General features: G+C 44.4%; 1 protein-coding gene across 14 annotated transcripts in view; it reads left to right on the plus strand.

The window, feature by feature from the left end:
* The window catches only part of ARHGEF6 (Rac/Cdc42 guanine nucleotide exchange factor 6), a 117,321-nt gene that overhangs the window by 3,951 nt on the left and 99,776 nt on the right, over positions 1–13,594 (plus strand). For 2 of the 14 annotated variants that reach the window (XM_027535298.1, XM_027535302.1), the window contains exon 1: positions 7,815–8,137. The exons of 6 other annotated variants lie outside the window; for them this stretch is intronic. Coding sequence is in view for 2 of the 8 variants with exons in the window: in XM_027535297.1 (XP_027391098.1) it covers positions 6,719–6,835 (117 nt within the window). In the remaining 6 variants the exon portion in view is untranslated. Of the gene's footprint in view, positions 1–6,523; positions 6,836–6,917; positions 6,997–7,401; positions 8,138–13,594 lie in introns of those variants that run through there. 6 more of the 14 variants (XM_027535297.1, XM_027535296.1, XM_027535303.1 and 3 more) reach the window with 6 other exon arrangements.

A 13,594-nucleotide genomic window follows, 5' to 3' on the forward strand; every position in this document is an offset into this window, starting at 1 on the left:
GTGATTCTGAGAAGTTACTTGGCCTCTCTCTGCTCCAGGTTCCTCATCTGTATAATGGAGACATGAGTAATAGGTACTGCATTGGATTTGTTTATTTATTTTTAATATTTTGACCATAGCTTGCAGCATGTGGGATCTTAGTTCTCTGACCAGGGATCAAACCCTTGCCCCCTGCAGTGGAAGCAGGGAGTCTTAATCACTGGACGGCCAGGGAAGTCCCTGCATTGGATTCTTTTAAAGATCAAATGAAATAATGCATCTAAAGCACTTCATATGTCATTGCACATAAAGCATGCATAATAGCTGTTCACTCATACCATTATTACAGGTAGTGTTGCACACAAAATTATGCCTGAAAGGGGTGCACAGCAGTCATACTGAGGCACTCCTAGAACCCTGAGGGAAGATTAATAAAATCAATACATGAGGAATGAGATTGAAAGCTGAGCGAGGGTGCACCCAGCAGCCAAAAATACTGACCATTCAGTCTCAAGTTCCCAAGGTAGCTAGGAGATAGACTTAAACACAAATATTTGCAAATTTAAAAACATTATTTTAAAAATTGAAAGTATTTGACGTACAATATGGTGTAAATTTAAGGCATACGATGTGTTACCTTGATGCATTTATATTTTGTAATATCATTGCCATTGTAGCTATATTTATCACATCACCTAAGTACAATATTGTTGTCTGTGTTCCCTATAGTGGACATTAGACCACTATGGTGTATTTACTACTCATTGTAGGTTGGTAAGCTTAAACAATGTCAGTTTTCATCCCTCAGCCCCCACCCCCTGGTAACGGCTCTTTTTTTATGTTTGATTTTTTAAGATTCCATGTATAAGTGAGACCATACAGTATTTTTGTTTGACTTATCTCATTTAGCATAATGTGCTCAGAAGTCCATCCCTGTTTTTGCAAATGCCAGAATATCCTCCTTTTGCATGGCTGAAAAACAGTCCATTGTGTGTATATACCACATCTTTTCTTGAAATCCATTCATCCATTGATGAACATTTAAATTGTTTCTGTATCTTGTCACTTTAGATAGAGTATCTCTCAGATCTAAAGTACCTAGCATAGTGCCTAGTCTGAAGCGAAGTGAAGTGAAAGTTGCTCAGTTGTGTCCTACTCTGCGTTCCCATACAGTCCATGGAATTCTCCAGGCCAGAATACTGGAGTGGGTAGCCTTCCCCTTAGGGCATACTTAATACTTTTTTTGTTGACACTATGAAACTGTTAATGTTTAAAAAGCAAAAAGAGCAGGGCTTGATTGTTGCCAAGGACACACTATTATTTATATACAGAAAGAGTGCCAGCTGGGAACGGTCAGTTTGGAAATCTAGAAAAATGAAAGCAGAGATGCAGCAGTACATTGACAATTTGAGTGTTGACTGTGGGGCACGGTGACCACATAAAAGAGCTGCTGCCTTCTGACCCTCTAAGTGGCCAGCTGGTCTCTGCAAGTGACCTCCATCTTTGTGTTCTCATGTGGCTCTGGTATCCTAGGGTCGCTAGAGGCTCACGCCACTAGCAACTCACCAGGGAAGTACGCTGAGACACCTGGGAGACAAGGATGCTTCTGAAGTGCCTCCCAGACTTTGATAGTATCTTCTTAAAAATATTTCCCCATTTTCTTTCTTTTTAATTTAATTAAAATTGTTATTATTATTGGCTGTGTTGTGTGGCTTGTGGGATGTTAGGTCCCCAATCAGGGATCAAACCTGGGCCCCCACCAGTGGAAGTGAGGAATCCTAACCACTGGACCACCAGGGAAGTCCCTAAAAATTATTTTTTATTACACGAAAAATTCTTAAAATTCTATAGTGCTTTCTAATTTTCAAAAGTTTCACACATATGATTTCATATAGTCCCATAATAACCCCTTTTATTCCCTTATCCCTATGTTGCCTTCTTCCTCCTTCCCTCTCCCCTCAGGCAGTTTGTTTTCCATATCTGTGAGTCTGCCTTTTTTGTTTGTTTTAGTCACTAACTTGTTGTATTTTTTAGATTCCACATATAAATGATATCATACAGTACTTGTCTTTCTCTGACTTGTTTCACTTAGCATAATGCCATCCAAGTGTCCATCCATGTTGGGATAAATTGGCATTATTTAGTTCTTTTTTATGGCTGAGTAGTATTCCAGCCATAACACACACACACACACACACACACACACACACCACATTGTCTTTATCCATTCACCTGCCGATAGACACTTAGATTGCTTTTATACCTTGGAAATTGTAGATAATGCTGCTATGAACATTGAGGTGCATGTATCTTTTGAATTGGTGTTACACCCAGGAGTGAAATTGCTGGGGCATATGGTAGTTCTATTCTTAGTTTTTTGAGAAACCTCCATACTGTTTTCCACAGTGGTTGCACCAATTTACATTCCCATCGACAGTGTAGGAGGGTTCCTTTTTCTCAATACCCTCCCAAATTTGTTATTTGTGTTCTTTTTCATGATAGGCATTCTGACAGGTGTGAGGTGATACCTCATTGTGGTTTTGATTTGCACTTCCTTGATGATTAGCAATGCTGAGCATCTTTTCATGTGCCTGTTGGCCATCTGCTTTACCTCTTTGGAAAAATATCTATTCAGGTCTTCTGCCCATTTTAAAAATTGGGTTGTTTTTTTGATGTTGAGTTGCATGAGCTGTTTATATATGTTGGATATTAACCTCTTATTAGTCAGCATTTGCAAATATTTTCTCCCATTTAGTAGATTGTCTTTTCATTTTGTCAATGGTTTCCTTTGCTGTACAAAAACTTTAAGTTGTAGGTGCCATTTGTTTATTTTTTAAATTTCCTTTGCTTTAGGAGATGGATCAAAAAATATTGCTGTGATTTATGTCCAAGAATAATCTGTCTATGTTTTCCTCTAGGAGTTTTATAGTATCTGGTCTTTAATCCATTTGAGTTTAGTTTTGTGTATAGTGTTAGAGAATGTTCTAATTTCATTCTTTCACATGTGCTGTCCACTTTTCCCAGCTGCTGCTGCTAAGTCACTTCAGTCGTGTCCGACTCTGTGCGACCCCATAGACGGCAGCCCACCAGGCTCCCCTGTCCCTGGGATTCTCCAGGCAAGAACACTGGAGTGGGTTGCCATTTCCTTCTCCAATGCATGAAAGTGAAAAGGGAAAGTGAAGTCGCTCAGTCATGTCCGACTCCTAGCGACCCCATGGACTGCAGCCCACCAGGCTCCTCCGTCCATGGCATTTTTCCAGGCAAGAGTACTGGAGTGGGGTGCCATTGCCTTCTCCACTTTTCCCAGCACCACTTATTAAAGAGACTATCTTTTCTCCATTGTATGTTCTTGCTTCCTTTGTCATAGATTAATTGACTGTAAGTGAGTGGGTTTATTTCTGGGCTCTCTATTCTGTTCTACTGATCAATGTATCTGCTTTTGTGCTAGTACCATACTGTTTTGATTGCTGTAGCTTTGTAGCATAGCCTGGAGTCACAGAGTGTGATTCCTCCAGCTCTGTTCTTCTGTCTCAAGATTGTTTTGGCTATCTGGGGTCTTTTGTGTTTCCATACAAAGTTTTGAATTATTTGTTCTAGTTCTGTGAAAAATGTCACGTTGGTATTTTTGATGGTTTGTTGTTGTTGTTCAGTCATGTCTGACTCTTTGTGACCCCATGGACTGCAGCATGCCAGGCTTCCCTGTCCTTCACTATCTCCCAGAATTTGCTCAGATTACTGTCCATTGATCAGTGATGGTATATAACCAACCATCTCATCCTCTGCTGCCCTCTTGTCCTTTTGCCTTCAACCTTTCCCAGCATCAGGGTATTTTCCAATGAGTTGGCTCTTTGCATCAGGTGGCTAAAGTATTGGAGCTTCAGCATCAGTCCTTCCAATGAATATTCAGGGTTGATTTTCTTTAGGATTGACTGGTTTGATCTTGCACTCCAAGGAACTCTCAAGAGTCTTCTCCAGCACCGCAATTCAAAGGCATCAATTTTTCAGTGCTCAGCTTTCTTTATGGTCCAACTCTCACATGAATACTGAAAAAACCATAGCTTTGACTAGACAGACCGTTGTTGGCAAAGTGATGCTTTTGCTTTTTAATATGCTGTCTAGATTTGTCATAGCTTTCCTTGCAAGGAGCATCTTCTAATTTCATGGCTGCAGTCACCGTCCACAGTGATTCTGGAGTCCAAGAAGATAAAATCTGTCATTGTTTTCACTTTTTTCCCATCTATTTGCCATGAAGTGAGGGGGCCAGATGCCATGATCTTGGTTTTTTGAATGTTGAGCTTTAAGCCAGCTTTTTCACTCTCTTCTTTCACTATCATCAAGAAGCTCTTTAGTTTCTCTTCACTTTCTGCTATTAGAGTGGTATCATCTACATATCTGAGGTTGTTCATATTTCTCCCGGCAATCTTGATTCCAGCTTGTGCTTCATCTAGCCTGGCATTTCACATAATATAGTCTGCATATAAGTTAAAAAAACGGAGTGACAAATACAGCATTGTCACACCCCTTTCCCAATTTGGAACCAGTCCATTATTCCATGTAATGTTCTAACTGTTGCTTCTTGACCTACATACAGATTTCTGAGGAGGCAGGTAAGGTGGTCTGGTATTCCCTCTCTTAAAGAATTTTCCACAGTTTGTTGTGATCCACACAGTCAAAGACTTTAGTGTTGTCAATGAAACAGAAGTACATGTTTTCCTGGAATTCCCTTGCTTTCTGTAGATGATTCTTTCCCCCACTGAATTGATTAATGTAGCTGAGTGGTAAGTTTTCAAATCAGAAAGCATGAGTCCTCCAACTTTGTTCTTCATTTTCAAAATAATTTTGGCTATTCTGGATCTCTTGTGTGTGCATATGGATCAGGATCAGCCTGTGCATTTCTGCAAAAAGGCAAACTGGAATTTTTAATAAGGATTGTATTCAGTCTGTATATTGCTTTGGGGAATACTGCCATCTGAACAACATTAAGTCTTCTGATCCATAAACACAGGATGTCTTTCCATTGATTTAGGTCTTTAAAATTTCATTCAACAATGTTTTGTAATTTTCAGTGTACATGCCTTGTACCTCCTTGATTCAATTTATTCCAAAGTATTTTATTTCTTTTGATACTATTGCAAATGGAATAGTTGTTTCCTTAATTTCACATTTGGGTTGTTCATTGCATAGAAATACAATTGATCTTTCACCATTAAGCATAATGGTAGTTGTGGGTTTTCATAGATGCTCTTTATCAGATTAAAGGAGTTCCATTCCATTCCTAGTTTTTTGAGTATTTTTTATCATGAAAGGGTGCCAGATTTTTTCAAATGCTTTTTTTTTTTTGCATCTGTTAAGATGACCATTGATTTTCTCTTCTATTATACTGCAATGTTTATTACATTATTAATTTTCATATGTTAAATCAATCTTGTATTCTTGGGATAAATGCCAGAGGGTCATGTTGTATATGCACATAGAGATTTGTGTACATCTGTGATTGTTCTTGAAGCATCTTTCTTAATAGAAATGGAATAACTGTGTTAAAATTTGATACTCTCAAATTCCCCTACAAACATGCTGTATGCAGTTCTAATCCTACCAACAGTGTAGAAAGTGCCTTCTTCCTCATGTCTCTGGTGGCCCTGGATATTATTTATCATTAATGTTGGCTAAAATGTTGGGTGCAAATGGTATCTGATTTATTGCTGTAATATGAATTTCATGATTCCATGTGCGTTTGGACATCTCTCATGCCTTTATTGTTTATTTGTATTTCCATTTCTGTGAACCAAATGTATCTTTCTTATTTATTTACAGAATGGAGAAGGCAGGGAGGACACTCAGGCTTCAAGAGAAAATCTTCTAGAACATATGGAAAAATCCTCATGTCTAGGTAGAGTGTCACTAATGTGACCAATAAGTCCCTCGACAGGACTATCCTAGCAATGGTCTTTGTTCTGCCTTTGAACTTGCTGGGAGTCAGGGACAGATATAGTTCTTGTGATCATTTGCGACTTGCCTGGGTGGTACCTCTCTGACTACGCGGTCCTGGCTAAGCCCCAGGAAGGACTGGTTTGTCCCAGCTCTAGTCCTCTGGTTTTTCTTTCAGCCAGGCTTCCCCCAGCCTCATCCCCAGTAGGCACTTCTTTTTTACCTGCCGCTTTTATGAACAACCCTTTGCCAGGGATACTCTACAATCTCCTATTCTGCTCCTGGGCCAACCCTACTTTGTAGAAAGCTGTTTTGTTTATGAAGGATTTCATTGAACGTATATGAAGCTCAGTTAGGGTTTCTTTCACTCTCTTTCTCCCTCCTCTCTCTCTCTCACCAGCTGGTATCAGTATGGCTTTTTCTTTGCCCCCACCCGTAACTGCCTCCTGTCTCCCTGAGTCACTCCATCTGCCTTGTCACTGGAACAGCATGGGTGCCCTCCCCAAAGTGGGGCCTGTGGGATGGACGATTTGCCATTTCCCAGGGGCTGCTCGACAGGGAAGCAGTTCTGGAAGGAAGGCAGCTCTACTAATGATCATGAGTCAAGGGCTAAATCTCCCATAATCGATCTGGGCTCTAGGAGAGCAAAGCCTCCCTGGAGCAGTGAGGCAGAGACCAGGCAGCTAAGCAGTAGCTGCAGTGGGTATCAGGCCCTGAAACGGCGACGTTCTCTCTGAGAACTCAGAGTCCCCTTCTCTCAGCCTCGGTTGACTCATCTGTAAACATGAAGAGGCTGGAGTAAGGATTGGTAATGTCTCACTGTTGGACACTGTTTTTAACTGGCCCATTTCCATCAGTTTCCGCTGGGGAAAGCTTTGTATATTTAGCCGCTCAATTTGAGCTAGTGAGAAGACTAAAGAGGATTTTGGTAAGTTTTTGGTCTTTTTTTTTTTTTTTTCCTCTTTCTGTCGAGCCAGTCTGACACTCCTACTGGAATTTCCGTGAGTTACATCAAATGACACCCATGACTCTGGCCATCCTAATCTACCGATTCCATTGCTTTTCGGTAAAAACTGGACTTCAAGTAAGGTCGGAAATATTTGCCTTCTCTCACGAACCTTTCCATTCTCCCTCGAAGAGACTGTTTGGTGTGGGGCCTGTTATTCGAGAAGTCCGGGAAGGGCATCCAGGACAGTTCGGGGAAGGGAGGGGTGCGGAGGGCCGCTGGAGAGTGCTTCCTCTTCTGGGGTAGCTCAGCGGCTCACCACAGGGTTTGGGGGCTCCAAGCCGTGTCCGGGGCTGGAGGAGGAAGCGGGCCACCTGGCAGGGCTGCTCAGTGAGGCCGGGATTCCCGCCCGAGGCTCTAGCAGAGGCCCGCGGCAGGCCAGGCGGCGGCAGCCCCGGGCTCGGGGTTGAACCCGGCGGCAGCAGCATGCGCAGTGTGGCCGCCGCCGCCGCTGCTCCGTGGCTTCTGCTGCCGCCACGGCTACCGGGCGGCGGCGGCGGCGGCGGCGGCTGCTCTGCCCTGCGCCGCTGTCACTTCCAGTTCCTACTTCGGCGATCCAGGTCCGGGTCACTGCTTCCCCGCCGCTGGCCCGGTCCCTCCAGGCCGCTCTCCCTCCCGGGCTCTGGCTCCCGGCTGGAGGGGGCCGGCGAGGTACTGAGAGCCGGGTGCGGAGCGGCCGCAAAGGCGGGTTCCCAGGGCAGCCGCTGCCCGCCCGTTGCCGCCCCGCGCGCCCTCGGCCGGCTCGCCGCCCGCGCACCCAGCAGGGCGCGTCTCTCGCACCCCGCTTTCGGCCCCGCGCTCCCCGCCTCTTTGGAAACAAGAACTTGAGGGCCAGCATCTAGCTTCCCTTTAGGCTAAAAAAGGAGGGGGGGGGAGCATTAAAAACAAAAAACAAAAAAACCCTGGTCTGGAGAGGTTGCGGGCGCTGCTCAGAGTTTGGAGACGGGCGCCCCCTCCTCGTCCGCGTCCAGGAGCAAAGTTGCAGTCGCCCCTCCCCGCCCCGGCGAGCCGAGCCCAGCTCTCCAGTTTCGCCCTGGTGGCGGCCGCGCTCAGGGCAGAGTACCAGCTCCGGCCGAGTGGAACCGTTCCCGCAGCCTTGGCACCGGCTCGGCCGCCCGCTCGCCGGCCCGGTGACTCGGGAGGGCGAGCGGCTTCCCGGAGGCGGCGGCAGCGCGGATAGAGCGAGCGAAAATCTGGAGGACCAGCGGGCAGCCGTCAAGCCAGGTGACCTGCCCGGGCGAAGGGTCAGGGGAAGGGGAGCGCGCGAGGGCCTGGGGTGGGGCCGAAGGACCCTCGTTGGCGAGGAGACGCCCTTCCTCCCCGGGCCGTGGCCGCGGGGTCCGTCCTCCGCCAGGGCCTCGCGGGGCTCTGAGCTCCTGGGTGCCGGGAGCGGGGGCGGGGGCCGAGGGCGCAGAGCGGGGACGCGCCAAACTTAGGGGCGAGTTGTCCGGCTCTGGCCGCGAGGTTTGCATCAGACCCAATTCCTTCTTTTCCCTGAAACCAGGGCAGGAGTCAACAGTACTATTTTTCTTTTATACTAATTGACATACCCCCCGTCCCCCCCCAATTCCCGGCATCCGTACATTTGGGGATATTTTAGGCATTGAGTACACAGGTCTGTCGCAGAAATGGTTTGTGGATGGGGAAAGTCCTGTATCTACAAGATGTTCCAACGTACCTGTGGTTAATTTCGAGTTTTCATTTTCCAGTCATTTAGGAACCCAACAGGTATTTGAGCGATTTCGTTTCTCAGCTCTAGAGTGGAGAGCCTTTAAGTTTATCTGTCTCTTCGAAAATCTTATAGTTTTATTTTTGGTTTGTTATTGTTTTTGGATACAGGGGTGACTCACATGATTTTTTTTTTTTTTTTTGTCTCTCCTTAATGTGTAGTGGGAGAAAAAATAGAGTCCTAAGGGAATATATTTTTGTATGCAACTATGTACCTTTTGTCAAGAAAAGCTTCACATAAACCAGAAACCATTATAGGAGAGGAGACAATTTTAAAAGCAAGATTCTGAGGTCCAGACTGTTTTTCTAACTTGTATTTGCCTGGGAACCCCACGATTTGTCCTTGAACTTCCTATCTTAATTTTGACATTGACCATGGTAAGAAGAGCTCCGATGACATCATTTGGTCCAGCCACAGTTCTGGTGTTCCGTGACTGAGAGCGCCTGTCTCCAAAATGTAAAGCCTGGGCCTGCCCTTGTAGTTCAGCTGAGGCATTTCCAAGGATTTCTCTTAAGCAAAGTATTATGCTACATGCCAGGCAGTGCTGCAGTCTCTTCTTACATAAGCGAGCTTCAGGCTGGTGGAGTCTCTGGGTGTGCTTGAAGCAGTTAATATCAGAGAGTTCTCAGTCTTGGGGAGGGAGGGTGGTGGTTGGTGACTGGAGTTTGGAACAAAGTAAATTTCCAGCCTAGAAATCTCATCTTGCCTTCCTTTGCTGCTTCAGGTTTTGGAAAGCATTCTATTTATCTTATCTAAAACTCACTGTGCCCTTGTAAAGGATGTAGGAGAGATGGCATTGTTTTCATTGGCCAGAGAAACAGAAAAGTTTAGTGAACCAAAGTCACACAGCTGATGGGTGGTGTCATCAAAACTCTCACCCGAATCTTCTGCTTCTCAGCCCATGATTCTGCTTTGTTTTTATGCCAACATGACATTTGATACAAAAGTGTCTCATTTGGTACATATCGTGGCTGGTATGTCTCCCAAGCTACTGTTTCTTTCTGTTCTTTCTTGCCACCTCACAGGACTGTTGCTGTTACTAGGGGTAAGGTCAGGGACAAAGCTTTCCACAGGAGGGTCTGTGGTTGGTATTGATCTGTGGTCTGCTTCCTCTCCAATCATCTTTGGGGGTGGCAGTGTTGAACAGAGTGAGCCCCCAGGGCCCAGAAATGTCTGACATTCATTTGACGTCACTAGCCCAAGTATAATATTACTTCAGTCTACAAAGAAACTCATTCAGGAGGAGAAACCGGAGAGTGTGAGTTTTGTTTGTCTACAGCGATCTGCTCATCACTGGGCTGAGACTTAGGAACTTAGACATGAAGGAGGGAGAGGAGGTGGGTACCTACCATTTTTCAAGCACATACTGTGTTCTAGGTTGCATGCTAGGTGCTCTAAATATATTATTTCATTTCATCCTCACAACAGTCCTAGGTGGGGAGAGGATATTGTGCCCATTATACACTGGTGGAAACTGAGGTTTGGGGATGATCCAGACAAATGCCACACACTGCCAGTGCAAAACAGAGCCAGAATGTAATCACTGATGTTCCTTACTTCAGAACTTGTTCCCTTTGCCACGTGCCAGGCTGTTAACCCAAAGGAGCTATTGAGAATATGGGAACATCTAGCCTTGGTTTTCACACATAGCTGTACATCAGAGCCACTAGGGGTGTTTTTTAAAAAATACAAATATTGGGGTCTACCCACACTGGGCTTTTGGGTTAATTGGTCTGCAGTGAGATCTAGGCCTTCCTCACTGTTTCTTCTTCTTTTTAATGTTTAAGTAAACTTTATATTGACGTACAGCATGAATTCAGGAAACTGCACAAGTCCTGAGTAAAAAGTTCATTGGATCCTTACAAACTGAACACATCTGGAACTGGTGGTTCAGTGGTTAAAAATCTGCCTGCCAAGTGCAGAGGACACAGGTTCGATCCCTGGTCCGAGAAAATTCCGCATGCCGCAGGGCAACTAAGCCCATGTGCCACAGCTACTGAGCCCAGGCGCCCTAGAGTCTGTGCTTCGTTGTTCTCTATTTTTTATTCCTAGTGGTATTCCATTGTGTAGATGACCCCTATTTTCTTTATCCATTCACCTGTTGATGGACATCTGGGTTGTTTCCAGTTTGGGGTTGCTATGAACAATGCTACTATGAATATCCCTGTGTGTGTCTTCTGGTACACATTTCTGCTGGGTTTATACATAGGAATGGAACTGCTGGGTCATAGGGTATGTGTATGTTTGGCCTGAGTAAGTGCTGCCCCCAAATTTTCCGAAGTGGTCTTGTTATTATTTGATTTTGAAAGCTCCCCAAGTGATTCTAATGTGTAGCTAGAGTCGAGAACTTTTTCCCTGGTTTATTTAGAGTTCAGTCGTCCAGCAACCCCTAGAGTCTGCCACCAAGCTGAGAACCTCATCAGCCTTGGATCGTCTAGAAAATCTCTGCTGAACTGGGCAGCTAGCATCCATTTTCCCATAATCCTTTGTGCACAGCTACCTTTTTGCTGCCTGCCCATTCTCAGCATGGTAATCTGTGGTCACATTTCTCTCTCTACTAGTCTTGGGGCTTCTCAAAGGCAGGAACTAGAGGTTGATCATCCTTGTAATGCCAGCAGTCATGACAGAATGTGGCACATAGCTGGTGCTCAGTAAATGTTTATTAAATGAATGATTGCTAGAATGACTGAGTGGTCAGGCAAGGTCTGGGCTGCAAAAGAGATGCCCGCTCTTTGTCCTTGGACATGTGCACTTCATTCCTAGGAGTCTGCCTTAAGCCCTCACTCAGAACCTAATTGCTTTTATTTATCGAAGCCTGTTGGAATTATGGGTAATCTGGTTGCTCATCCCCAAACTGATTAGAAATAGCAAATTAGATTAGATGAGATAAGGTATGTGGAAGCACTTTGTAAACTGGAAAACAGCATCTAAATGGCAAGTTGTGATAAAGGGAGAAGAGAGGTTGCTCCAGATTAGACTTGCTGGTGATGGTAGAAAGTCTATATCTATGTGAAACATGGAAGCAATGAAATCAGCAGGAGACAAAAACTATAAAAAAGCAGACTGCCAAACATAACCATCCGGGCATTTTTGGCATGGGGTCAGGTAACCCAGCACATGCTGTGTGGTCTAGTGGCCAGAATTTCTAACTTTCTCGGCCTTGGTCTAGGTCTAATTCCTGCTCAGGGAACCTTTGTTCTTGAGAAGTCGTGTAGTAGTGCAAAGGCTAAGAGCTTGAGTTTTGGACTTGAACTGACCTGAGGTAGCCACTTGTGAGGTATATGATAATTTCCTTCATGGTGAAAAGTGTTAGTCGCTCAATTGTGTCTGACTCAATTGTGACCCTACGGACTGTAACCCGCCAGGTTCCTCTGTCCATGGGATTCTCCAGGCAAGAATACTGGAGTGGGTTGATATGCCCTTCTCCAGGGGATCTTCCCAACCCAGGGATTGAACCCAGGTCTCCTGCATACAGGCAGATTCTTTACCAACTGAGTCACCAGGGAAGCCCTTTCTTCATGGTAGTGTTAGGTAATATTAGGTATATATATTACTTTCTTATTATTAGATATAAGCTACCTCTTAGCATTAAATGAGAGAAGTAAAGCACTTCACACTAGTGCCTGGCACTGAGTAAACGCTCACTAACATCTAATTAGTTCCTAATTTAGCTGTATTTTAGTTTTTTCGCTGCACTGGGTCTTCGTTGCAGCATGGGCCATGTGGGATCTTCGTTCCCTGACTAGGGATTGAATCCACATCCCCTGCATTGGAAGGTGGATTCTTAACCACTGAAGCATCAAAGAAGTCCCTGGAATTTTAATATATCCTAGTAGACTAGTGTTCACAAATGATCACATTGCAGTATCCAAAAAAGGTTCACTTTTTTTCTTGTTGACAGGTTAGGCAAACTCTATTTAAGAAGGGAATCGTGCTTAATGGAAAGATTTGCTTTAGAAATTGTAACATTAAAAAAACCTTGGGACTTCCCTGGTGGTCCAGAGGTTAAGAATCCACCTTGCAATGCAGGGGACATGGGTTTAATCCCTGGTGCAGGAAGATCCCATATACTGCAGAGCAACTAAGTCCGCAGGCCTCAACAACTAGAGCCTGTGCTCCACAAGAGTAGCCACCGCAATGAGAGGCCCCCAGTCACTGCAACTAGAGAGTCGCCCCCAATTGCCACAAGTAGAGAAAGCCTGCGCAGCAATGAAGACCCAGTGCAGAGAAACAAATAATAAAATAATGGAAAAGCCCTTGGAGACAGGAAAGGGTAAACTGTGGCCTCTGGGGAATGATGGCGTCACCTGGGGTTCTGAGGTTTTACACTTGTTCCATTGAGAATTTAGACGAGGATGAAATGTAAACCAGGAAAGAGAAAATCCAGCCATCTTCTTTCACAGTTCTAGGCTTTATTTGGCAGAGATCGCTTGTTTTTGGGAAAAAGTTGTTAGAAAATAAAGTTGAAGGTTAAAATCCCCACATATTTTTTAATACTTAACATCTTTCTTCCAAAGACAAAACAAAGTTGAACGTTTCTGGGAATTTTCGGTGAAGAGTGGTGGTGGGCTTGACCTCTGTTCTCCTGGTGAACAGCAGAACTCTATCCTGCCAACATTATTAACCTCTTTCACTCACTAATTGAAGTGTTTTGGTTTTTTTTTTTCTTTTTCTGAACTTGAAATTCTTAGTGTCTCGCATCATAGAAAATAACGACTTTAGATTAGAGGGTGTTGAAATGTGTTGAAAACTATTTGTAGGTCATATTTACTGTGTTTACATATTTTATTTGGAAGATTGCATAAAGACAGTTTAAATTTTGGTGATATTATAGCCCAGTGATAGCCATGGGACAGAAACTGGAAGCTGTAACTCTAATTTCTGATAATGTATGTGTAATCTTAAGACTCGATGGACGTGAGTCTGAGTGAACTCCGGGAGTTGGTGATGGA

Source organism: Bos indicus x Bos taurus, chromosome X (assembly GCF_003369695.1).
Source record: "Bos indicus x Bos taurus breed Angus x Brahman F1 hybrid chromosome X, Bos_hybrid_MaternalHap_v2.0, whole genome shotgun sequence".
NCBI lineage: Eukaryota > Metazoa > Chordata > Mammalia > Artiodactyla > Bovidae > Bos > Bos indicus x Bos taurus.